General features: G+C 52.6%; 1 protein-coding gene across 1 annotated transcript in view; it reads right to left on the reverse strand.

Moving 5' to 3' along the window:
* Positions 1-539: 539 nt before the first annotated feature.
* Positions 540-25,936, reverse strand: part of LOC144671719 (neuroligin-4, X-linked-like) — a 122,799-nt gene continuing 97,402 nt past the window's right edge. Inside the window, exons 3-5 of the mRNA XM_078533731.1 lie at positions 22,296-22,304; positions 12,920-13,709; positions 540-1,362 (exon numbers count right to left, since the gene is read on the reverse strand). Of these exons, the coding sequence (XP_078389857.1) occupies positions 540-1,362; positions 12,920-13,709; positions 22,296-22,304 (1,622 nt within the window). The remainder of the gene's footprint in view (positions 1,363-12,919; positions 13,710-22,295; positions 22,305-25,936) is intronic.

Raw genomic sequence — 25,936 nt, forward strand, 5'->3', positions numbered from 1 at the left:
TTTTTTATAAAAATGAATCATTGTTGGTTTTTTTTGGTACTCGTTCCTAGGTTTAAATCATAATTTATTGGATTGCGGGTAGGCCGAAGCCTAAATTTCCTTGGCACTGGTTTTACTGACTTGAAGATTCCTCAGAGACAGATGGAGGTCAAGGGGTGTGGGAGGGGAGGGAGGGGGGTGTGGGAGGGTTGTGGTGGGGGGGAAGGTGGGAGAAGGGAAGAAGATCATCTTCCCCCAAAAATGTGTCCTTGAAATAGAGTTTACATTACAAGGTGGGAGGTGGAGGGAGGTGGAGGGAGGGAGGGGGTAAGATTTTTGTGAAAAATATCGAATTAGATTCAGCAAATTTTCCGCTCGTCGGCGTGTTCGTTTTTCCAAAAGGAAAGGCTTTGTCGAATCATTCGAGCTCCGATCCAGCGCGCGCGGCCACGCGCCCTCCCCACCCACCCCCCACCACGATGTCTTTCCTTCGCGGCATGGCGTTTTGGGGGGGGGGAGGAGGGTGGGGAGGGGCGCCGAGCCTCCGTCGAGGTCCCCGACTATACCCTGGTGGTCGAGTGCGGGTGGGGCAGCGTGTTGTTGTGCCCCGTTTGGTAGGTGTTGAACGAGTGCAGGGGCTGCATCCCGCTGATGGTGCTGGGGATCATGGTGATGGTGTTGGGGGTCATGAGGGGGACGTCGTCGGGCGCCCTCCTGAGGGCCAGGGTGTAGTCCGGCGGGCAGGCCGGGCGGAGGATCTCGTGGGGCCGGAGGGGCTCTAGGTCGTGGGCCTCGTGCTCGCTGTGCTTGATCTGCAGGGACATGATCTCCTCCTCCTGGGCGTGGGCCAGGTCGTTGGTGGTGTTGCGCTGGGGGCTGAGCCGGCGGTGGAGCTCGTGGCGCTTGTCGCGCTTGTAGTAGAGGGCGGCGAAGGCCAGGATGTTGAGGAAGAGCAGGGAGGCCCCCACGGCCACTGTGACGCTGAGCTCGGTCGAGTAGTCCCGCGAGTCCTCGGGTAGCCGGGCGTAGTTGGGCGGCTCCTCGGTGTGCTCCTGCTCGGGGGGCGCGGTGATGAAGGGCCGCTTGGTGGTGACAGTCCAGCCTTTGCCGTGGGCCCGTTTGGTCATGAAGGGGTCCTCGGGCGGGATCTTGGTGGTGGTGGAGGTGTACTGCAAGATGTCGTGGAGGTTGTGCAGGTGCGGCACCAGCTCCAGCCAGAAGGCCACCTTGTTGGCTCGGTAGTGCTCCCTGATCCTTGGCTTTAGGCCGATGTGGAGATAGGGCTTCTCCTTGGAGTTGAACTTGGTCCAGGCCACCTCCTCGAAGCGGTTGGGTTTGGTGTGGATGAATTTGGTGTCCTGGGGGACTGGCTTGTTGGGGTCTCTGCAAGAGGATCAGAAAATAAATCAGTCAAACAATTGGCTTTTAGATCTCGTCCTTTAGCACAAAAACACCTCGGGAGGATTATCGAGCGAGGTTTAACGCTGAGCCGCGCAATAGGACCGGGGGGCCAAACGTTAGCTCAACAAGGGAGGCTTTGAGGGTCTCTTTAAGGGTGAAGGAGAGAGGCGTAGAGGGTGAGGGAGGGAATCCCAGAGCCGAAAGAGTCCGGATTTATTCCCAAGTCTTGGAGCTCGGCGCCTCTCCCCGCCCAACAGGCCTAGAGTGCAGGCCCGGCTGGGGGGTTGGAAAAGTCCAGGCCGACGCTCGTGGCCCAGTACTGAGGGCGTGCCGCACTGTCAGAGGAGCCGTGCCCTTCGGTTGTTGAACCTAGGGCCTGCCCAGTGGATGGAACAGATCCCAAGGCCCCGCGAAAGGCGAGAGGTGGGGGAGGAGGAGGCGGGTGGAGGAGGAAGTTGGTTTGGGGGGGCGGGGGGGGGGGTGGGGGGTGTGGGGGGGGTTAGTGGGTTGGGTGGGGGAGTGGTGGGTTAGGTTTTCCTGGTGCCCAGGGCAAGGATCCCTCCAACCGAAGCAACTTGGTGGGCAGTCACCTCATCGTCATGGAGGACACCGCGGGACGCTCCCACCAGAGAAGGTTCCGGAAACCAAGGGGCCCTGAGGAAGAGTCATACGGGCTCGAAACGTTAGCTCTGTCTCTGCCTCTACAGACCCGCTGGGCCGAATCGCCCCAGGTTTTCACTGGGCGCGTTGGCGGACGGTTTTACCCGCCGGCCGCCATGTTGGATTCTCACTCGGTATCGCCCCGTTCGCGCCTCGTTAATCATGCGTTCCCGGGAAACACGGCGTTCCCATGGCAGGCGGGTTCTCATTCACCCCCCTTCATTCTCTCCGCCTCGTCACGCCGGCCACCATATTTAAAGTGCAGCCGCGCGCTGACCCCTCTCAGCGCTTCCAGCCCACTCCTGCTGCACAGGAGACACGGTTTCGAGAGGCAAAAAGACTGTAGCGCTTCCCCGATTCAGTGACACGTCCCTCGAGCGCCTTTTAAATGCCGTGGAGGCCCTCACCGCAAAGTCCTCTACCTCCCCTCTCTGCCAGCAGGATGAGCAGCAACCTCGCTAGTCTGGGAGGCGCTGGCCAGTGCCAACCCTGCCCACAAGAGGATGGCCATCCAATGAAGATAGAGGATGGATGATCTTATCCGTGCAGACAGGGTAAGGCAGCCATCTCATCACTCTCAACTCACCCACTCACAAACCCATCACACATCCACTGGCATCTCACTCACTGTCAGATCAAGGGACATCACCACCCATTCTCACACACACACCCTCACATCTCCATCCGGCCTCATCTCCTCTGGAGGCTGCCTCCTCATCCAGTCCATGGCTCCACTCAGCACACGCACACGCACACACACACACACACACACACACACACTGTCACACACACACACACACACACACGCACACACACTGTCACACACACACACACACGCACACACGCACACACACTGTCACACACACACACATGCACACACACACACGCGCACACACACACACACACTGTCACACACACACACACGCACACACACACACACACTGTCACACACACACACACGCACACACACACGCACACACACACACACACACACACGCACGCACACACACACGCACACACACGCACACGCACACACACACAGTCACACACACACGCATGCACACACACACGCGCACACACGCACACACACACACGCACGCACACACGCACACACACACGCACACGTACACACACACGCACACACACACACGCACACACACACACACTGTCACACACACACACACTGTCACACACACACACGCACGCACACACACACACACGTACACACACATACACGCACACACACACACACACAAACACACACACACACATGCACACGCATGCACACACACACGCGCACACATACACGCACACACATACACGCACACACGCACACACACACACACACACACACACACACACCTGCCATCCTTCTCATCTGGCCTGACATGCACCTTTCTCTCACTCTCTCCATCTATCTTTACGCAGGACAAGATCGCGCACAGCCACCGGGAGAGATCCCAGACCCAGGGGTGGAGTGCCGGACATCAAGCTCCTCGCTCCCTTCGAAGGCCACACGTTAGAGCTGGCCGGAGAGGGTGTGGGCAGTTCCTGCAGCAATGGCCAGGTCGGTGCCAAGCATCCAACTGAGGATCCTGCACCAGATCATCCCTCTGGCAACTCCGCTGTGAGTCCACGGCTCTGTGTACACAGCGGCCGTGCACTAGTGATCTCCACATTCCCTCCCAGACACGTCTGACACGTCACCCTCAGGCTGCCTCGACTCCGGCCCCAGCGCCAACAGCACCTCAGGCGAGGGCAGCACCTCCTGAGGGCAGCACCACTGAAGGCCCCTCACACCCTCCCCCCAGACACACACTCCTCGGTGGAGCAGCCTCGCTCAGCACAGCGCACGCGGAGGCAGGGACACCCGAGGCCGGCGGCACTCGGAGGGCTGCTGGAGGCGGGGGATCTGCTGAGTCCGAGCCAGATGAGGAGCCTCTGGACTCGGTCCTCAATCAGTTGCTGGAGCTGGAAAGACAATCACGGACACATCAGGAAGGGATGTCCGCTGCACTCCTCAGATTGCGAGGCATGATGGAGGAGTCTGTCTGCTTTCAGTCTGAGGTGATAGCGCCGACATACCAACGCACCGAGGGCAACACCGGCAGGATGGCGGTCGCCATGGAGACCTTGGTCCAGGACATCTTTCCCACAATGCTGTGCGGGCTTAACTCCATCGCTGACCGCCATAGTTGGTCTCCAACTGTGTCAACACAAGAGGGGAGCCAGGCAGCTCGATCTCACTCCAGCTTCCCCTTCTCCTCAAGGGGTCAGCCTGGGGCCCTCGGGCACCCATAGGGAGGAGGATCAGCAGGTTCACCCCCCGGGTCCATCCATCCAGGTGACTCCGGGAGTGACCGGCCCATCCAAATCCCCTCTTCCTGTGACCCCAGCAGCTCCAGCTCCACAGGCCAAGGAGGGTGTCACTGCCACACAGCAGGACCCCGAAAGCAGGCCGGGGTCCTCCAAGTCTCGGCCCTACAGAGGGCGCCCGCCAAGGTCATCACGGACAGGGAGTCACAGTCAGCCGGCTGTCTCCACCTCTGCTGTGGATGTCCAGGGAGCACCAAGACACAGCGGCAGGGTTAGGAAAATTAAGAAGATGTAACTCTTTCGAGTTATCAACAGATCGCATGTAACTCTTTCGAGTACATTCACAGTTCTTGGTTTCCGGGAGTGGGACATGAACCCACAACCCTCTGATTCAAACACGAGGGTGCTATGAACTGAGCCACAGCTGACACCTCTATTAAGAAGATGTAATTGTACAGCCTGGGCATGAGTGTTAATCACTTGTACATAATGTTCACTATTTTAATAAACACCCAACAATGTCTCCCCGTCTATGGCTCCTTGTTCAGGTGAGCGGTGTTCGTGTCAGTATTGAGTATATTGGGTATTGAGTATAAAAGCTGGGAAGTCATGCTGCAGGTGTATAGAACCTTGGTTAGGCCACACTTGGAATATTGCGTGCAATTCTGGTCACCACATTACCAGAAGGATATGGAGGCGTTGGAGAGGGTGCAGAGGAGGTTTACCAGGATGCTGCCTGGTCTGGGAGGTTATTAGCTATGAGGAGAGGTTGGAGAAACTCGGATTGTTCTCACTAGAGCGACGGAGATTGAGGGGCGACTTGATAGAAGTTTACAAAACTATGAGTGACATGGACAGAGTAGATAGTCAGAAGATTTTTCCCAGGGTGGAAGAGTCAATTACTAGGGGACATAGATTTAAGGTGAGAGGAGAAAACTATAGAGGAGATGTGCGGGGCAAGTTTTTTACGCAGAGGGTAGTGAGTGTCTGGAATTCGCTGCCAGAGGAGGTGGTGGAAGCAGGTACGATAGTGGTGTTTAAGAGGCAGCTTGACAAATACATGAATAGGATGGGAATAGAGGGATACGGACCCCGGAAGTGCAAAATGTTTTAGTTGACGGGCAATATGATGGGCGCAGGCTTGGAGGGCCGAAGGGCCTGTTCCTGTGCTGGACTTTTCTTTGTTCTTTGTTCTTTGTCTGAAGTGAAACCTTGGTTCCTTCACAAGATAGAGGCAGGTGCCTCAGTCCAGGGCCACCTCCATGTGCTTTGTGCAGCCTTCCCAGCTTCACTGTCACTGGACACATCAGACATTCCTGCACCTCGACAGAATGTCCTGGGCCGGAGGCACAGAGTTCCCTTATTCTCTCTCTGTGTGCTCTCAGCACCTTGAGGTGTGGCTGCCCTCCCATCTCATCAGTGTCTGTGTCCAGTGACAGTGCGGGTCCTGAAGTGCTCAGCTCACAAAGGATGCCACAGGGTCAGGAGAAGTTAGAGTTTCCCTACTGCGTCTCCATGATGTGACCCTGATCACAGAGCACAAGCGAGATACCCTCGGCCAGACAGGAGTCAGACATTCACATAATCCACATGGGGATCCATGGAGTGTCCCCACTGCACATCACCATCACCCTCCTGGAATGTCGGGACTATGGGCACCCGCTGCGTCTCCACGACAGAAGCATTCTCACAGGGGGTATGTGCGCTGCCATCAGCCAGACTGGAGTCAAACATTCACAGATGTGATGTGAGGATCTATGGTGTCTCCTCACTGCATGTTGACATCACCACCCTCCATGAACCTAGAAACTGCTGAGGGCCTCCCGAGCGCCTGCCTCGTTTGGCCAGTGCGAGGGCCTCATCCCATCATCCTCTCCTCCGAGGACCCCCTCACCCTCATCACGATCGACATCCTCCTCATCGGAGGAGACCTCCAGCTCCTCCATCTCCTCCTCAGCCAGCTCCTCTCCCCGTTGGAGTGCCAGGTTGTAAAGGGCGCAGCAGACGATGACAATGACACGTGACACCCTCTGTGGACTGTATTGCAGGGCTCCACCAGACCGGTCCAGGCACCGGAACCACATCTCCAACAACCCGATGGTCTGCTCCACCAAGGTGCGAGTTGCAGCCTGAGCCTCATTATAGCGTCGCTCTGCTGCAGTCTGAGGCTGTCGCACGGGTGGCATCAGCCACGGCCTCTGTGGGTAGCCCTTGTCCCCGAGGAGCCAACCCTGCAGCCTCTGTGGACCCTGGAAGACGTCAGGGATCTGTGACCGACTGAGAATGTGGGAGTGATGGACACTCCCTGGAAACCGTGTGCAGACCTGCAGGATGTGTTTGTGGTGGTCGCACACCAGCTGCACATTCAGTGAGTGGAATCCCTTGTGGTTGATATAGTTGACCCTGTGCAGTGATGGAGATCTGAGCACCACGGGAGTGCACCCTGCACCTGTGGGAAACCTGAGACCTGGGCAAATCCCAGCGCTGTGGGAAACCTGAGACCTGGGCAAATCCCAGCGCTGTGGGATCCTGGCTTTCCTGGTCCCAGGCAAAATGCACAAAGTGAAGTGGCCCTCGTGAAGATGGCATCCGTGACCTCATGGGTGCATTTGTGGGTGGAGGCTTGTGATATCCCACAGATATCGCCTGTGGAGCCCTGAAAGGAGCCACAGGGGTAGGAATTGAGCACCACTGTCACTTTCACAGCCACTGGCAGTGGATGCCCTCCATGTCCCTGCAGCAGCTGGCCTGATGTGACCGGCCAGTTCCCTGGACATTCAGCAACACTGGTTCTCGGTCACCTGCAGGAATGACAGGCGGTGTCTATAGACCCTGGGTGTCGCTAGGTGCCAACCTGCAAAGGCTCACTGTGTCTCTTGGGCAGTGTGTGTGGGAGCCCCAGTCACCCCTTCTTCCTGAGGTTACTGCTCCCGCCTCTGTGCAGCCAGGAGCCTCAGTCACTCTCTCCTCCATCGTCTCCGCTCCCTGTAAGCCATCAGGCACACAGCTCGGTCACCAGGCTCCATGATCCTGATGTACTCCTCCTGCAGGATGAAAGAGAGGGACACGTGGGTTAGCGTGGATGTACTAAGAACCTCTTCTGTTCCAGTCTGAAGGCCTCTTAATGCATCCCGGAGAATGTTCAGAGTTTAGTGTGCTGCATGGCTGTCTGAAATCCCACCCTCCTCTGCCCCACTCCGCCTGACCGATTGGCAGCAGCTTTGCCCATTGGACTGCAGGCTGTGCTCTCAGCTCAGGCACAGGCATTCTCCTAACCCGCACTGCAAGGCTGCCCTGTTAGCTTGAACCATGGGGGAGACGGGTCCAAACCGGGATGCTGACATTGCAAAGGGGCTGTGAGCACCTCCACCAGTGACTGCCCCATGGGGTTAGCAAGGAGATTGTACGACTTGTCCAGTCGTCTAACTGTTCTGCAGTCCACTGAAACGCTCATTGGTTTGCAGTCTGTGCTGAGGGGTGAAAGGTTCAGGAGCGTCTGGTGGCAATTTCAGGCCTCTGCGTTGCTTGAGTGGGCAGAGAAGCTAGAGACCCGACTCCAAATGGCTGAGCCTGAACTGTCTCAGCTGCAGAGGAATGGTCACTTTATACAGGGTGTCCCTAACGCGAGGCTGCTTCCCTCTCCCCTACCCCGAACGTGCTTGTCCATGACCATCGGACCGCACTCCCTTTCACCCTCCGCCACCCCCGCCAGCTCACCCCAGCCGGAGGGCAGCCCCTGCCCCTGGTACCCGCACCGACAACCAGCCAGGAACAAGCCACTGGCCTGAATGGCGGGGGGCACCTCGGCCTGAGAGGCCGACAGGCAAAGCGCTGCTCAGTGTTACAGCCCATCTCACCTCCGAGTCCCCCCTCGAAGGGCAGCTGGCCAGGTGCACGCCTCACAGCTGTGCCTGGGTGACCCAGACCGGGCGGGTGGCTCCGGGCGAGACGATCGGCCGATGAGATGTATAACCAGCGGCGTCCCCAACGTGTGGTGGGTGGGGGGGTGTGAAACGTGCGGCACCACGACTGACGTGGGGAGCGGGTGACCACCAACCGTTTCGACCACAGCGTGGAGCCGATTTTTGGCCTTCCCGCCATATTGTCCGCTCACGCCCACCATGACGCCCAGCGCCAACGGTGGAGGGGGGGGTGTGGGGTGGGGGCAAAAAGTTCTGCCCACCGAGTGTTCCCAGCATTTTCCGTTCTTAGTCCAGGAACCAAGCTGGACACCGAGCCTGGTCCAAACGTTGGTTGCCGCTGTTGGACTTTGGGTCGTGGATAGTGAAGTAAATTGAGAGAGGCTTCTCTGGCAAGAACAGGCCTCTAACCCTTTCCTCTTAGCGCCAGAGCCTCCATGTCTCACTCTCCGGGAATACATCCGATTGTCTCTTCATCCCAACGCACTGTCCACTCTGCCCCCCCTATACAACAGAGGATGGCCATACGGTGGCTTGGCGCCCAGGCTAATAGTCCAGAGGAACCTGAATTCAAATCCCACCATTGCAGTTTGGGAACCTGAGATCACTTGGCATCAGCAAATTGGCCATCGAGACATTCGATTTGCTGTAAAAACCCATCTGGTTCACTAATATCCCTTTAGGGAAGGAAATCTTGCCCTCCTTACTCAGTCTGGGCCTATGCGTGGCTCCAATCCCACATCCTACGTAGGAGCAGGGGTAAGGCCATTCGGCCCCTCAAGCCTGCTCCGCCATTCAATCAGATCACGGCCGATCTTCTACCTCAATGTTATTTCCCCGCACTTTCCCCGCATCCCTCGAAGTTTTTAACGTGTAGAAATCTCTCCATCTCAGTCTTGAACGTTATGACTGAGCCTCCACAGCCTCCTGGGAGTAGAGAATTCCAAAGGTTCGCCAGCCTCTGAGTGAAGACATTTCTCCTCATCTCAGTCCAAAATGGCCGACCCCTGGTTCTTGAGGCTGTGTCCCCTGGTTCTAGACGCCCCCCCCAACCCCTCCCAACAGAGGCAGGGGGAAACATCCTTCCTGGTTGAGTCTTTCCTGAGCCTCTGAGGTGATTCTTGTGAGAAACTCGGTTATAATCAAAACCGATTCAAGCAGCAGGCCCCAGTGTTGACGTCTTGGGGAGGGTGGGGGGCAATGAGTGCCAGCCTAGCCAGCGACGCCCACATCCAGGGAATGCGTTTCCTTCCGGGTCAAGAAAACTCCATCCGACTGTCCGTCCTACTTCCAAATTCCAAAGGTAACCACCCCCCCCCCTTTGGTTAACCAAATCCCTGTTTAACGGTTGCCTCTGTTCTGACTCTTCACACCGCCCCATTGCTGCTTCATCTCGAATGCCGTCTCTTCCACTGAGGGGGGCATCCACTCCGGGCACTGTGCCGCTCCCCAGCCAGCGCCAATGCCACTCTCCCCGCGCTCATCGTGCAGCGCAGGAGGAGGCCATTCCGTCCATCGTGCCTAGTGCCGGCCCTTTGAAAGAGCTATCCCATTACTCTCACATGTGCTCTCTCCCCATAGCCCCTCCAAATTTTCCCGTTCTAGTACTTATTCCGTTCCCTTTTGAAAGTTCCTGTTGAATCTGCTCCCGCCGCCCTTTCCGGCAGCGCCTTCCAGATCACAACAACTCCCTGTGGGAAAATAATTCTCCCCATCTCCCCCTCTGGTCCATTTCCCGTTTCTCTTCAATCTGTGTCCCTCTGGTTACCGACCCTCCCACCACTGGAAACTGTTTCTCCTTATCCACTCTATCCAAAGTCCTCAGGATTTTGAACGCCTCGATTAAATCTCCCCCTTAACCTTCTCTCATACTTATATTTATATAGCACCTTTAACATCATTAAAAGTCCCAAGGTGCTAACGTTTGACACCGAGCCCCATAGCGAGATATCAGGGGCTGGACCAAACGCTCGGTCAAAGAAGCCAGTTTGAAGGGGCATCTTTAAGGAGGACAGAGAGGCGGGAGAGGTTTAGGGAGGGAATTCCAGAGCTTAGGACCCCCAGGCAGCTGAAGGCACGGCCGCCAATGGTGGACCGATGGAGCTTAGAATTGGCGGAGTGCAGACGCCTGGGGGTAGCGGTTGTGGGGAGTGTTAGTTGAGTACGACTTGGCATGAGTTAGGGCATGGGCAGTAGAGATTTGGATGACCTTGAGTTTACGGAGGGTAGAGTGTGGGAGGTCAGCCCGGGAGTGTGTTGGAATAGTTGAGTCTGGGTGGAGGGGGGTGGTGACGGAGGCAGGAATGAGGGTTTCCGCAGCGGATGAGCTGAGACAGGGGTGGAGTCGGGCGATGTTAAGGGGGTGGAAATGGGCGGCCTCAGTGATGGGGCAGATGTGTGTTCGGACGGCCATCTTGGGGTCAAAGGTGAGACCAAGGTCCAGCCTCTGAGAGCGGCCAGGGAGGGTTACGGAGTCGGTAGGTATGGGACGGGAGTTGGAGTGGGGGAACCGAGGAGAATGGCTTCAGTCTTCCCAGTCTAATCCAGGGAGAACATCTCCAACCTCTTCAGTCTCTCTAGGTAGACAAAGACCCCCGGCTTTGAACAGGGGTAACCAGTGATGCACATTCCCAGGTCGTGGGTTCAACCCCCACTGCGGCAACCCGAGCCCATCAGCCCGGCTGCCATTTAAAGCGCCGCGTCGAAGGAGTGCCGCACTGTCTGAGGCGCCCACCTTTCAGATGAGGCCTTAAACCGAGGCCCTCCACGCCCTCTCCGATGGATGTCCGAGATCCCGCGGCCACTGTTGTGAAGGAGGGCAGGGTGGAGTTCTCCCCCGCAGGCCCGGCCCAACATTCAGCCCCCAACCAATACTAAAACAAAGATGACCTGGGTCGTTATCTCATCGGCGGCTGTGGGATCTTGCTGTGCGCAAATTGCCCACATTAACTCAGCAGCTACACTTCAGGAAAGCACTGCACTGGCTGTGAATTCTTGTCTGACATCCCGAGGTACTGAAAGGTGCTGTGCACAAGAAACACTAGAAATAGAAGCAGGAGTAGGCCATTCGGCCCATCGAGCCTGCTCCACCATTCAACAAGGTCATGGCCGATCTTGGGCTTCAACTCTTTCCCGCTCGCCCCCCCCTTGAGAGACCAAAAATCTGTCTACCCCAGCCTTAAATCTATTCAGCGATGGAGCATCCACAATCCCTCTGGGGTAGAGAATTCCAGAGATTCACAACCCTTTGAGTGAAGAAATTTCTCCCCATCTCAGTCCCTAAAGGATCGGCCCCTTATCCTGAGACTGTTCCCCGTGTTCTAAACTCCCCAGCCCGGGGGTGGGGGACAATCTCTCAGCGTCCCCCCTGTCAAACCCCTTCAGAATCCTGAACGATCACCTCTCATTCACCGAACCTCCGGAGAACATAAACCCAATTTGCTCAGCCTCTCATCATAGGGACAACCCCCTCATCTCATCATAGGGACAACCCCCTCATCTCATCATAGGGGCAACCCCCTCATCTCATCATAGGGACAACCCCCTCATCTCATCATAGGGACAACCCCCTCATCTCATCATAGGGGCAACCCCCTCATCTCATCATAGGGACAACCCCCTCATCTCATCATAGGGGCAACACCCTCATCTCATCATAGGGGCAACCCCCTCATCTCATCATAGGGGCAACCCCCTCATCTCATCATAGGGGCAACACCCTCATCTCATCATAGGGGCAACCCCCTCATCTCATCATAGGGACAACCCCTCATCTCATCATAGGGACAACCCCCTCATCTCATCATAGCGGCAACCCCCTCATCTCATCATAGGGACAACCCCCTCATCTCATCATAGGGGCAACCCCCTCATCTCATCATAGGGACAACCCCCTCATCTCATCATAGGGACAACCCCCTCATCTCATCATAGGGACAACCCCCTCATCTCATCATAGGGGCAACCCCCTCATCTCATCATAGGGACAACCCCCTCATCTCATCATAGGGGCAACCCCCTCATCTCATCATAGGGACAACCCCCTCATCTCATCATAGGGGCAACACCCTCATCTCAGCATAGGGACAACCCCCTCATCTCATCATAGGGACAACCCCCTCATCTTATCATAGGGGCAACCCCCTCATCTCATCATAGGGGCAACCCCCTCATCTCAGCATAGGGGCAACCCCCTCATCTCATCATAGCGGCAACCCCCCTCATCTCATCATAGGGGCAACCCCCTCATCTCATCATAGGGGCAACCCCCTCAGCCCAGGGACCCACCCAGTGAGCTGTACCACCACCAACACAAGGATATCCTTCCTAAAACGTGGAGGGCCAAAGCTGGGCCCAGGATTCCAGATGTGGGGTCCCACCAGTGCCCTGCACAACTGGAGCGAAATTTCTTTATTCTTATACTCCACTCCCCTCGCGCCAAAGGGCACCATGGCTACCTCGTTGATTGCAGCACCTGTGTGCCAACTTGGTGCCTTCTTGTGCCAGGGCGGTTTTGGGCATCAACATCTCTAAGCTTTGAAATCGATGTAAAAGTGTATGAATTCGCCTCGGATATGTATATCATTAAAAAAAACATATCCTTTGAATGATATGTAGGAGAGGGGGGATGATAGCCGACTTACCCTGTCTTGGCGAAGTTGGTCCAGTAGGTCATGACGACAGCGCTGAGCATCACGTCGTTCTTGGAGAAGTTGCAGGGGAAGAGCTCGGTGACGCCGATCATGGGGATGCCGAACACGTAGGGGATCTCGTCGCCGTGGGCGGCGTCGGCCCACACGGCCTTCATCTCGCTCTGGCAGTGATGGTAGAAGGTGTAGAAGTAGGTGGGCGACTGGTACTCAGCGTGCAGGCGGGCGGTGGCAATGGCGGGCGCCACCCACTGGTGGTCGGTGAAGAGGGCCAGCAGGGTCTTGCGGCGCATCTCGCCGTTGTCGCGGTCGGCCCAATCGGTGTACATGAACTTGATAGTCTCCCGCAGGATGTCCTTGCCCTCCGGGTAGCCGTAGAGGTTGTCGACGAAGTTGGACACGGCGAAGTCGAAGTAGCTGGCCGAGATGCCGTCCTCGTTGTCCACCAGCGACTCCACGAACTTGAAGCCCTCCCCTTGGTTGACCCCCAGCAGGATGTCGTAGTTGAGGAACTCGCCCTGCTCCATCAGGATCTCGGGGTCGTCGGGCAGGACGTCGCCGTCGACGACCGGCCCGAAGGCGATGTGGTAGCGGGTGGGCTGGATGTCCTGGTCGACCAGCTCGCGGTAGGACTTCTTCCGCAGGCAGTCCACCACATCCACCGTCTCGGCAAAGTTGCAGCCCACCTTCTTGGCCAGGATGCGGGTGTACTTGGCAGGTTGGTAGTTGACAGACCAGCTTGATATGGCAGTGCCACTCTGGGCAATGGCTCTCTGGAAAAGTCCTGCAGAGAGGAGAGAAGGAAAACCTCAGGCATGGGGGCTACTTTTGTCACTATTTCACTCCCATTACGCACAATTGTGTCAGATGCGACACCACACATTTTGTAAACACTGTCCAGAACCAGACCCAATTCATTTGGTCGACCATTTCCCGGTCTCTCTCCCCTTCTCTTTATCATGCACGTCGATGCGTACTCAGAATCTTACAGCGCAGAAGGAGGCCATTCAGCCCATCTCTCCTGTGCTGGCTCTTTGGATACTATCCCACTCCCCCCCCCCCTGTTCTTTCCCCATATCCCTGCAAATTTTTCCCCTTCAACTATTTCTCCAATTCCCCCCCTTTTGAAAGTTCCTGTTGAATCTGCTTCCATCGCCCTTTCGGGCAGCGCCTTCCAGATCACAACAACTCCCTGTGGGAATAACAAATTCTCCTCATCTCCCCCTCTGGTTCCTTTACCGATTCTTTTCAATCTGTGTCCCTCTGGTTACCGACCCTCCCGACACTGGAAACAGTTTCTCCTTATCCACTCTATCCAAACCGCCTCATCGTTTTGAACAAATCTCCCCCTTGGAGATTGGAATGATGGTCTAATCTGACGATTAATTCCTTCCTGACAGTGGGGATGCTCTTGCAGTCCAAACCTCCTTGGGTGTCTAATGCCCCTATTGAGTTATCAGAGGGGGAGTGGTAGGAGCTGCTCCCCCCAATTTCTGGCTTGGCTTCAGTCCCGCATTCCTGATCGTCGGCCCTCAAAGTTCAGAGCAAGGGAGTTGGTGGTGCAGGTCAAAGGGCACTCCCATGGGTCTGCCCCACGGTTGGCCATGGGGATCACCATTCTTCAAGGGTTGTGCTGGAGTCTCCAGGGATTAAAGAGTTATCCCCAGGACCCTGCTACCGGCAATAAACAAAAACCTTGGAGGAGCATTGCTCTGTGGACACTTCCATTTACCAGTGTTGGACATTGGAGACAAGGCAGGTTGATTGGGAAACCACCCAATCAGGTACTGCAGTGTTGGCTCACTGTCCATTCGGGAAGAGAAAGCTGCTACCAATGGTGCAAGTGGAAATGGAGGGTGTGGATCGTGTGATCTACCCAAGGTCGACAAGGGCTGGGTAGAGGGCTGCGCTTACCAGCTACCCGCCTCTCCTGCCCAGATAGCCCTGGAGATGGACTCTACGCTGCCCAGCTGTAGGCCCGGGGTCTCCTGCCACCTAGGATTGCTACAGGGGTGGGCATGCCTTGTAGTCACATGACATTATGTTTTAGAAGTTTCTGGAACACAGCCCGGTTGGTAGAAGTCTCGTGTCTGAGACAGGGAGGTCATGGGCTCAAGTCCCACTCTAGAAACCTGAGCAAAAAATACAGGCTGACACTCCCAGTGCAAGTGCGGCATTGTCGGAGGGTCAGTACTGAGGGAGCGCTGCACTGTCAGAGGGTCAGTACTGAGGGAGTGCTGCACTGTCGGAGGGTCAGTACTGAGGGAGTGCTGCACTGTCAGAGGGTCAGTACTGAGGGAGTGCTGCACTGTCGGAGGGTCAGCACTGAGGGAGTGCTGCACTGTCGGAGGGTCAGTACTGAGTTAGCACTGCACTGTCAGAGGGTCAGTACTGAGGGAGTGCTGCATGTCAGAGGGTCAGTACTGAGAGAGTGCTGCACTGTCCGAGGGTCAGTACTGAGAGAGTGTTGCACGGTCCGAGGGTCAGTAATGAGGGAGTGCCGTACTGTCCGAGGGTCAGTACTGAGAGAGTGTTGCACTGTCCGAGGGTCAGTACTGAGAGAGTGTTGCACTGTCCGAAGGTCAGTACTGAGGGAGTGCTGCACTGTCAGAGGACCAGCACTGAAGGAATGCCGCACTCTCAAAGGGTCAGTACTGAGGGAGTGCCACACTGTCGGAGGGTCAGTACTGAGTCAGCGCTGCACAGTCAGAGGGTCAGTACTGAGGGAGTGCTGCACTGTTGGAGGGTCAGTACTGAGGGAGTGATGCACTGTGGGAGGGTCAGTACTGAGGGAGTGCTGCACTGTCAGAGGGTCAGTACTGAGGGAGTGCTGCACTGTCAGAGGGTCAGTACTGAGGGAGTGCTGCAATGTCGGAGGGTCAGTACTAAGGGAGTGCTGCACTGTGGGAGGGTCAGTAGAGGGAGCTCCGCACTGTCGGAGGGTCAGTACTGAGGGAGCGCTGCACTGTCAGAGGGTCAGTACTGAGGGAGTGCTGCACTGTCAGAGGGTCAGTACTGAGTTAGCACTGCACTGTCAGAGGGTCAGTACTGAGGGAGTGCTGCACTGTCGGAGGGTCAGTACTGAGGGAGTGCTGCACTGTCAGAGGGTCAGTACTGAGGGAGTGCTGCACTGTCAGAGGGTCAGTACTGAGGGAGTGCTGCACTGTCGGAGGGTCAGTACTGAGTTAGCACTGCACTGTCAGAGGGTCAGTACTGAGGGAGTGCTGCACTGTTGGATGGTTAGTGCTGAGGGAGTGCTGCACTGTCAGAGGGTTAGTACTGAGGGAGTGCTGCATGTCAGAGGGTCAGTACTGAGAGAGTGCTGCACTGTCCGAGGGTCAGTACTGAGAGAGTGTTGCACTGTCTGAGGGTCAGTACTGAGGGAGTACGGCACTGTCCGAGGGTCAGTACTGAGAGAGTGTTGCACTGTCCGAGGGTCAGTACTGAGAGAGTGTTGCACTGTCCGAGGGTCAGTACTGAGGGAGTGCTGCACTGTCAGAGGACCAGCACTGAAGGAATGCCGCACTCTCAAAGGGTCAGTACTGAGGGAGTGCCACACTGTCGGAGGGTCAGTACTGAGTCAGCGCTGCACAGTCAGAGGGTCAGTACTGAGGGAGTGCTGCACTGTTGGAGGGTCAGTACTGAGGGAGTGATGCACTGTGGGAGGGTCAGTACTGAGGGAGTGCTGCACTGTCAGAGGGTCAGTACTGAGGGAGTGCTGCACTGTCAGAGGGTCAGTACTGAGGGAGTGCTGCAATGTCGGAGGGTCAGTACTAAGGGAGTGCTGCACTGTGGGAGGGTCAGTAGAGGGAGCTCCGCACTGTCGGAGGGTCAGTACTGAGGGAGCGCTGCACTGTCAGAGGGTCAGTACTGAGGGAGTGCTGCACTGTCAGAGGGTCAGTACTGAGTTAGCACTGCACTGTCAGAGGGTCAGTACTGAGGGAGTGCTGCACTGTCAGAGGGTCAGTACTGAGGGAGTGCTGCACTGTCAGAGGGTCAGTACTGAGGGAGTGCTGCACTGTCAGAGGGTCAGTACTGAGGGAGTGCTGCACTGTCGGAGGGTCAGTACTGAGTTAGCACTGCACTGTCAGAGGGTCAGTACTGAGGGAGTGCTGCACTGTCGGAGGGTCAGTACTGAGGGAGTGCTGCACTGTCGGAGGGTCAGTACTGAGGGAGTGCTGCACTGTCAGAGGGTCAGTACTGAGGGAGTGCTGCACTGTCGGAGGGTCAGTACTGAGGGATTGCTGCACTGTTGGATGGTTAGTGCTGAGGGAGTGCTGCACTGTCGGAGGGTCAGTACTGAGGGAGTGCTGCACTGTCGGAGGGTCAATGCTGGGGGAGTGCTGCACTGTCGGAGGGTCAGTACTGAGGGAGTGCTGCACTGCCGGAGGGTCAGTACTGAGGGAGTGCTGCACTGTCGGAGGGTCAATGCTGGGGGAGTGCTGCACTGCCGGAGGGTCAGTATTGAGGGAGTGCTGCACTGCCGGAGGGTCAGTACTGAGGGAGTGCTGCACTGTCGGACGGTCAGTACTGAGGGAGTGCTGCACTGTCGGAAGGTCAATGCTGAGGGAGTGCTGCACTGCCGGAGGGTCATTACTGAGGGAGTGCTGCACTGCCGGAGGGTCAGTACTGAGGGAGTGCTGCACTGCAAGTGGGTGTAAAGGAACCCACCCAGGCCTCTATTTCGTAGAGTAGCCAGAGATGTCCCCTGCGGTGTCCTGGTGCAGACAGTTCCCCTCAATCAACATCAACAAAAACAGATTAGCTGGTCATGATCACCTTGCTATTTGCGGGATCATGCTGTGCGCAAAACGGTTGTCCCATTCCCTAGAATTACAATGGTGACTGCTCGTCAAAAAGTACTCCGTCGGACGTAGAGCACTTTGAGGCATCCTGGGGCCATGGCAGGCGCTATAGAAATGCAAGTTCTCTCTTTCTTTACAGAACCCCCACCCTCCTTCACACGTGTGGCTCCCTCTAAAACAAAAATGGATGTTGTCAGGTGGGTCCTGTGCCGGTGAGACGGAGGTGTCCCGATGAAATTCCTGTGGGTCACTTTGGTGGGGGGAGAAGGTGTTTCAGAGAAATCTATGTAATTATATTGTTAACCAGCAGAGAGTCGCGGGTGGGGGTGAGAGGGAAGACTCGGAGATAACAACGTCACTGGGGAGGCTCTTGGCTGAAATAAATGGCCAACAGACCAGTTAAAACGTTGCTGGGTGAGAATAACAAAAGGAATGGCTGGTCTGTAACTTTGGTTGGAACCTTGATCTGAATCAACCTCTTATTCTTATCTCTGCAACAAGTTAATTGCTCCTGATCGCTATCCTGTTGGTATCTCCCTCTGTAAGAGTAAAACTTGGAATATTGCGTGCAATTCTGGCCGCCGCATTACCAGAAGGATATGGAGGCGTTGGAGAGGGTGCAGAGGAGGTTTACCAGGATGCTGCCTGGTCTGGAGGTTACTAGCTATGAGGAGAGGTTGGAGAAACTCCGATTGTTCTCACTAGAGCGGTTAGAGGAGATTGAGGGGCGACTTGATAGAAGTTTACAAAATGATGAGTGGCATGGACACAGTGGATAGTCAGAAGCTTTTTCCCAGGGTGGAAGAGTCAATTACTAGGGGACATAGATTTAAGGTGAGAGGAGAAAACTTTAGAGGAGATGTGCAGGGCAAGTTTTTTACACAGAGGGTAGTGAGTGTCTGGAATTCGCTGCCAGAAGAAGCAGGTACAATAGTGGTGTTTAAGAGGCAGCTTGACAAATACATGAATAGGATGGGAATAGAGGGATACGGACCCCGGAAGTGCAAAATGTTTTAGTTGACGGGCAATATGATGGGCGCAGGCTTGGAGGGCCGAAGGGCCTGTTCCTGTGCTGGACTTTTCTTTGTTCTTTGTTCTATTGGAGATGGTGGGAAAAGTAAAATGGCCATTTGACCCCTAAGTCAAGGAGCATCCAATCAGGGAAGGGTCTATTCGCTTTCCACTTGGCTTCAGCAGATGGTTGGTTCACCAAAGGGGATGGCCATGCTGGATGGCCAATGGCATCGCCGTCTGGAGGGGAGGGGGCGGGTCGGCCGGAGGTCAGGGGTTGTGACCTCCAGGAATGCGTCCAATCAGAGTTGCCAACCTGGTTGATTCCCAGTGAGAGCAAGGACAGAGCCAACATCTCGAGAGTATATATTGGTCCCAATTTCCAACCCCAACAAACACCACCCCCCCGCCCGGACAACACACTCGGCCTGTTTTTTTCTGAAGATGGTGCAGGAATAAATCACTCCTTTATCCACAAAGCCAGGCAGTGAGTTCCTCAGCAATCCTCATTCAGCCCTTGGTTACCTTTAACTCAACTATTCCTCTCTGCTCTCCCACGTTCTACCCTCTGTAAACTCTGCTGCCCCCGTGTCCTAACTCACACCCAGTCCCGTTCCCCTATCACCCCCTGTGCCCGCTGACCCACACTGGCTCCCAGTGGTCAAGCAACGTCTTGATTTTAAAATCCTCACCCTTGTTTCCAAATCGTGGCCTCACCCCCCTCCCTATCTCTGTGACCTCCTCCGAGATCTCTGCGCTCCTCCAATTCCGGCCTCTCGAGCATCCCCCCGCCGATTCCCCATCGTTCCGCCATCGGGCGGCCGTGCCTTCAGCTGCCTGGTGGGGCCCTGAGCTCCGGGATTCCCTCCCTAAAACCCCTCTCTGCCTCCCTCTCTCCTCCTTAAAACCGACCTCTTTGACCGAGCTTTGGTCCCTAATATCTTTTGGGTCAAGTTTGTGTTTGAGAATAAAAGTAAAATACATGCAGAGGCTGGAGAACTGAAATAAAAACAGACAGCGCTGGAACAACTCCGCGGGTCCGGCCGCGTCTGTGGAGAGAGGAAGAAGAGTGAACGTTCCGGATTGAGGGTCATCTCTACCTGAAACGTCAATGCCCTTTCCCTCTCCCGATGACGCCTGACCTGCTGACTATGCCCAGCAGCTTCTATTTCTGTTTCTGATGTCCAGAGTCTGCAATTTTGTACTCGTGTCAAAGGGACGTGCTATAGTCAGACAGCGGAGAAGGCCATTCGGCCCCTCCTGCCGGTACTGCTTCTTTGAAAAGGATCGTTAGCCCTGCTCTTTCCCCATTGCCCTGTGATTGCCCTTTTTTCACTCTTTCAGGGGACAGGGGTGTCACTGGCAAGACCAGCATTTTGTTGACCATCCCTAAGTGCCCTTGAACTGAGCGGCTGGCTGGGCGGCTTCAGAGGGGCAGTTAAGAGTCGGCCATGTTGCCGTGGGCCCGGAGTTACGTGTAGGCCGGACCAGCTGATTTCTTTCCTTTACAAGAACTCCCATTCCAATTCCCCCCCCTTTTAGAAAGTTCCTATTGAATCTGCTTCCACCGCCCTTTTCAGGCAGCGCCTTGCAGATCCACAACAACAACTCGCTGCGTCAAACAAAAATAAAAACCACACGCTGGTCTCTGCCTACAGGGCCTCCAGTGGCGGGGAGGGTGTAATGACAGAGCAACATTAAGTCCTGTTCACCTCAGCGGGACTGGGAGCCAGTGTGGGTCAGCGAGCACTACAGGCGATGGGGGAACGGGACTTTGTGCCCCATTTGGGAGACCCAGGCAGCAGGGTGTCCAACCAGAAGCCGAGTTTTAAACGTGGGGGGGGTCCAAGGAGCAGTTTAGCAGCCGTCAATGTTTTATTTTGCGATGGTCATTTGAAAAAAAACGCATTAATCTAGCGCCTTTTAAATCTGCTTTTGGGAGGTTTACGGCCAATGAAGTAGGAAGGAAGGAAGTGTTTTCCTATAGCACCATTCATCATCTAGGGATGTCTCACAGTGAATGAAGTACCTTTAAGGTGTCGTCTCTCCGGCACTGAGAGAAACGTGGCAACGTGCGCACAGCAAGATCCCACAAACCAGCAATGAGTTGAATAGCCAGATTGTCGGTTTTAGTAATGTTGGTTGAGGAATAGATTATTTTTTTGTCATGGGAGCTGTAACGTTGACATGAACCGGCCTTGGTTCTGGGGTACAGTGTCTTCGGAATGGGAGGGCCGCGGGAAAGGGGGATGTGAAAGCTCAGCTGACGGCCGCAAGGAATGTGAGGTGGAGAATGGGAGCCGCGGTGTTGGGATCCTTCTCCCAGTTGCACTCTGATTGATTAGAGAGCTGCCTCGGGAAACAAGCAGTGACAAAATTAACACCATCGTTCTGACACTCAGCAACCTCAGCATCATCTCGTAAAATCAATCAATCTTCAGCATTATTTGTTTCCTGGAATCCTTCGGAGTGAGTTACTTTCAATAATAGATTCCTGAGAATGTGTTACATTGAATAATAGATCCTGGGAGTGTCATGGAGCTGTTAATGTATGTAATATTATTGGAAATTATTTTTCTTTTAAAATAGAGGTTTAGTCTGTGGGCATGTCTTAACTGGATTAAAGCCGGCTAGTCTGGGTGCTCTGATGTGTACTAGTTTTGCGATGTAAGAGAGTGTATTTGCATTTTGTTGAATACAGCATTCAAGAAGGGGAGTGAAATCTGGCACCTATCTAGCAGAGACCAAGCAATGTTTATATCACTAATAAAGTTGGTACTATGAAAGGGGTTTTATTGTTAGGAGAGGTGGAGTTCAAAGGGGCTGGTGATGCAATGAGAATTTACATTCAATGAGATGTGCTGGGTATAACCGATAGCAGTTTTGTGTGTGCAGGGCAGAGGCAAATGTAAGATCAAAGCAGCTGTAAGCCTACAACTGTCCCCACAGAAACCGAAGTGAAAGGAACCTAATTCTGAATTTGTAAGGTGAAAATGCTTTGCCTGGTGTCTGGTTAAGTCAGTGGGTTTGTTATTGCCTTAATGGAGATTAGTTTGGGAATTTGTTAATAGTTATGATGGTGTTAATTTGTAGCCATTGGTATATATTTAACTTGTGTAAATTAATAAATGTCTTGTGTAGTTTGATATTAGAAACCTCTCGAGAACCGGTGGTCTAATTCCTGAATTTAGAGCTGCATCTCAAACATACCACTTGAAAATATAGGTTGTGACAGTTGTTTAAAGTTTCCCTCTGGGATTTTTAAATAACTCAGCTTTGCCAACTGCTTGGTCATAACAATTGGGGGCTCTAGCGGGATAAAAATATTTCTAATTCCTTGATTGGTTAGCAATTGGTGAATCTTAAGGTTACGAGTACGAGAAGCACTTTGAATTCAAGAGTTGGTGAGGTCGTTTAGATGTGGTGAGACTGCAAGAAAGCTTTGGCAATTGCTAAGACTTGTCCGGGAGTACAAGAGATAACTCTGATTGGGTTGGAAAAAATAACTAAAAGTAAGTTAACAGAGTTGGCAGATAAGTTAAAATTGGGGTTACCTGAGTGTGCTAGGAAATCAGATATAGTTAAAAGTGTAGCACAGCATCTACAGTTGAAAGTGAAACCTGACACTAGTGAGTCACAGCTGGAGGGAGTGAGACTTCAGTTACAAATGGAGACGCTTGAATTTGAACAAGCAAAGGAACTGAAAAAACTCAAACTAGAAGCAAAGGACAGAGAAACGGCTTTTAAAATGGAATGAGAAATTGTGAACATAGAGGAGCAAAGAGAAAAAGAGAGAGAGAATTCCAACTGAAAATGTTGGCAGTTAAAAAAGAGACGCCAGTAGGTGAGGGAGGACTTATCTCCTGAGTAGAACCCAGTGGGGAGATGTTTAAATTTGTACACGCTCTTCCACAGTTTGAGGAAAAAGATATTGAAGCATTCTTTATTTCATCTGAGAAGCTAGCTAAACAGATGAAATGGCCACAGGAAAACCGGACGTTATTATTACAGTCTAAGTTGTTAGGTAGGCACATGAGGTATATGTTTCGCCATCAGAAGAAATGTTGGTGAATTATGATGTGGTGAAAAAGGCTATTTTGAGCGTATATGAGTTTGTTCCCTGATGCATACAGGCAGAAAGTTAGGAATATAAGAAAACAGCCTGGGCAAACTTATATTGAGTTTGAGAGAGTAAAACAAAGTAATTTCGACCGGTGGATACGGGCATTAAAAATAGAAACAACCTATGCAGTTCTTAGGGAAGTAAATCTTTTGGAAGAATTTAAAGATTCGATCCCTTCGGTAGTGAGAACTCATGTGGAGGAACAGATGGTTGATTCTGTAAGACAAGCAGCAGAGATAAGCTGATGATTATGAGTCAGTTCATAGAGCTAAACCTTTTTTCCATCATCCTTTCAAATTGGAAGAGGATAAAAAGTGGGAGGGTGAAAGGCAGGCAGGTAGTCAGGGAAGAGAAGGAGTAGCAGGAAGTTCCCAGGAAGTTTTTTTTCCCAGAATAAAAAGGAAGGTGCAGAAGGTAGAAGTGACATTCCAAAATTGGGGAGTCTTCATTGTAATAAAGTGGGGCAGACAAAGTCAGTGTGTTGGAGATTGCAGGAAAAATCTGTTGGAATTGTTGGGGTACTGGAAGTAAAAGTATGGTGGGTTTTGAGGTTCAGGCACAGGAGAAACAAATGGTTTGTGTACAGGTGAAACAGGGAGAATCAATGATAGGTAAAGAAGTGGGAATGTGTTCACAGTTTACTCAAGAGAATTCTGGGGAGCATGGTGCAGAAATGTTTAAAGACTTTGTGTGTGAAGGGAAAGTTTTTCCATGTGTACATGGGTGAAGTCGGTAAAGGTGTTAAAATTTTAAGAGACACAGGGGCTAGTCAATCCTTAAATGTTGTGGGATAGTGCTAGTTGTTGTTCAAAGCGAATATTGCAGGAGAAGGTAATAAGTGGGGTTCATGGAGATGCAGAGTCTATTCCATTGTGGAAGGTAAATTTAAAGAGCAAATGGAAGACAGGTGAAGTTATGGTTGGAGTGGTGGGAAAATTGCCCATTTCAGGGGTTCAACTTATTCTGGGTAATGATATAGCTGGATTGCAAATGGGGGTGATGCCTAAGGTAGTTGAGCAGCCTGTAGAAATGATTTCAACGGAGTGTTACAGAAGGAACATGCTGGATTTTTTTCCTTATTGTGTTGTTCTTCCCTATGATCCTTTGATCTCGTTACAAGATAAACAAGATAAACAGGCAGTTCAAAGGCAAGAGGAAGGTGTTGAAACCCAATTAGCCGGCACTGTGTTGGATAACATTGTTCAGGGGGGAGGGATGCAGGAAAATTCAGCTGGTATGTTTAACTCAAAGAAGTTAGCGGGGTTACATAAAAAATGATTTGCCATTAAAACAGTTACATCAGAAAGCTCGTTCAGAAACAGAAGCAAAATGAATTCCAGGATGTTATTGTCTTCGAGGAGATATTTTAATGAGAAAGTGGTGGCCGGATCATGTGTCAGCAAAATGAAAGCTGGAGTGAGGTGCATCGGATCGTTATCCCATTAGGGAATAGAAATGAGATTCTGGGGATTGCTTGTGAAATTCCAATGGGCGGGGTGGGGAAGGGGGAACATTTAGGAATTAGGAAAACCCAGGAGAAGATACAGAGGTGTTTTTTTGGCCAGGATTCCATAGGGATGTAGTCAAATTTTGTACAACCTGTTATGCACATCAAATAACAGGAAAACCACAAGCATTGATTAAACTGACACCTTTAATCCCAATACCAGCATTTGAAACCTTTTACCAGGGTCATGATTGACTGTGTAGGACCCCTCCCTAAGACTGAAAGTGGAAATCAGTATTTACTGACAATAATGGATGTGCCTACCAGGTTTCCTGAAGCGACACCTTTAAGAAATATTATCACTAAGAAGATTGTGGAGGAGTTAATTAAATTTTGTACAAGGTATGGTTTTACCTAAAGAAATACAATCAGGTCAGGATTCAAATTTCATGTCACAGCTGTTTAAGGAGATAATGAACAGTTTGGGGATAAAACAGTTTAAGTCAAAAGCTTATCATCTGGAGTTACAAGGAGCTTTGGAAAGATGGCATCAAACTTTTAAAAGCTATGACGAGAGCGTACAGTCAGGATTATGCACAGGATTGAGATACAGGAATTCCCTTCTTGTTCTTTGCTGTTGGGGGCTCTCCTAATGCATTGACTGGCTTTAGTCCTTTTGAATTAGGTTATGGTCATGAGGTAAGGGGACCACTGAAATTGATGCATGAGAAATTGGTGGGTCAAAATTCAGAAACTACTCTCCTGGATTATGTATCAAATTTCAGCGAAAGATTGTACAGAGCATGTGAGTTGGCTAGGAGAAATTTAAAGATATTACGGCAAGTGATGAAAGTGAAAGCAGATAAGAAAGCTAAAACTCACAGTTTTGTTTCTAGACAGAAAGTACTAGTTTTGTTACCAGTACTAGGTGATTCATTTAGTGGGATTTAGCAAGATTTAGTGGACCTTATAGGATTGAAAAGAAATTGAGTGAAGTAAATTATTTAATAAATACTCCAGATAGAAGAAGGAAGCAGAGGGTGTATCATGTAAATATGCTTCAAAAGTACTTTGACAGGGAAGAGGAACAAAAAGAGGTGTTAGTGATGGTGGATGATGAGAAAGAGGTAGGAGTGTAGGACCCTGAAATTGATTTTCCTCTAATCAAATTGGATAATGAGGGAGTGCTTGAAAATTTAAATGAAATATTGAGTTACCTTCCAAGCAAGTGTCAAAGTGATTTGGAAAAGCTATCGCAGTCACACAAACCTATTTGTAGAAATAAGTTGGGAAATCCATATTTAGCTATACATGATGTATGTATAGAAATATCATCTTCAATAAGGCAACATCCTTATAGATTAAATCCAGCTAAGTTATCACCAGTACAAAAAGAAATTGATTTTATGCTTCAAAATTATATCATTGAGTTTAGTTGCAGTAACTGGAGTTCGTCTATTGTACTGGTACCGAAACCGGGTGGAACACAAAGACTGTGTGTGGACTATCGAAAGGTGAATGCAGTGTCAAAAGTGGATTCATATCCCTTACCACGGTTGGAGGATTGCATTGAGAAAGTGGGACAATCGAAATTTATCACAAAGATTGACTTGCTAAAAGGATGT

This window comes from Cetorhinus maximus, chromosome 34 (assembly GCF_964194155.1).
Source record: "Cetorhinus maximus chromosome 34, sCetMax3.hap1.1, whole genome shotgun sequence".
NCBI lineage: Eukaryota > Metazoa > Chordata > Chondrichthyes > Lamniformes > Cetorhinidae > Cetorhinus > Cetorhinus maximus.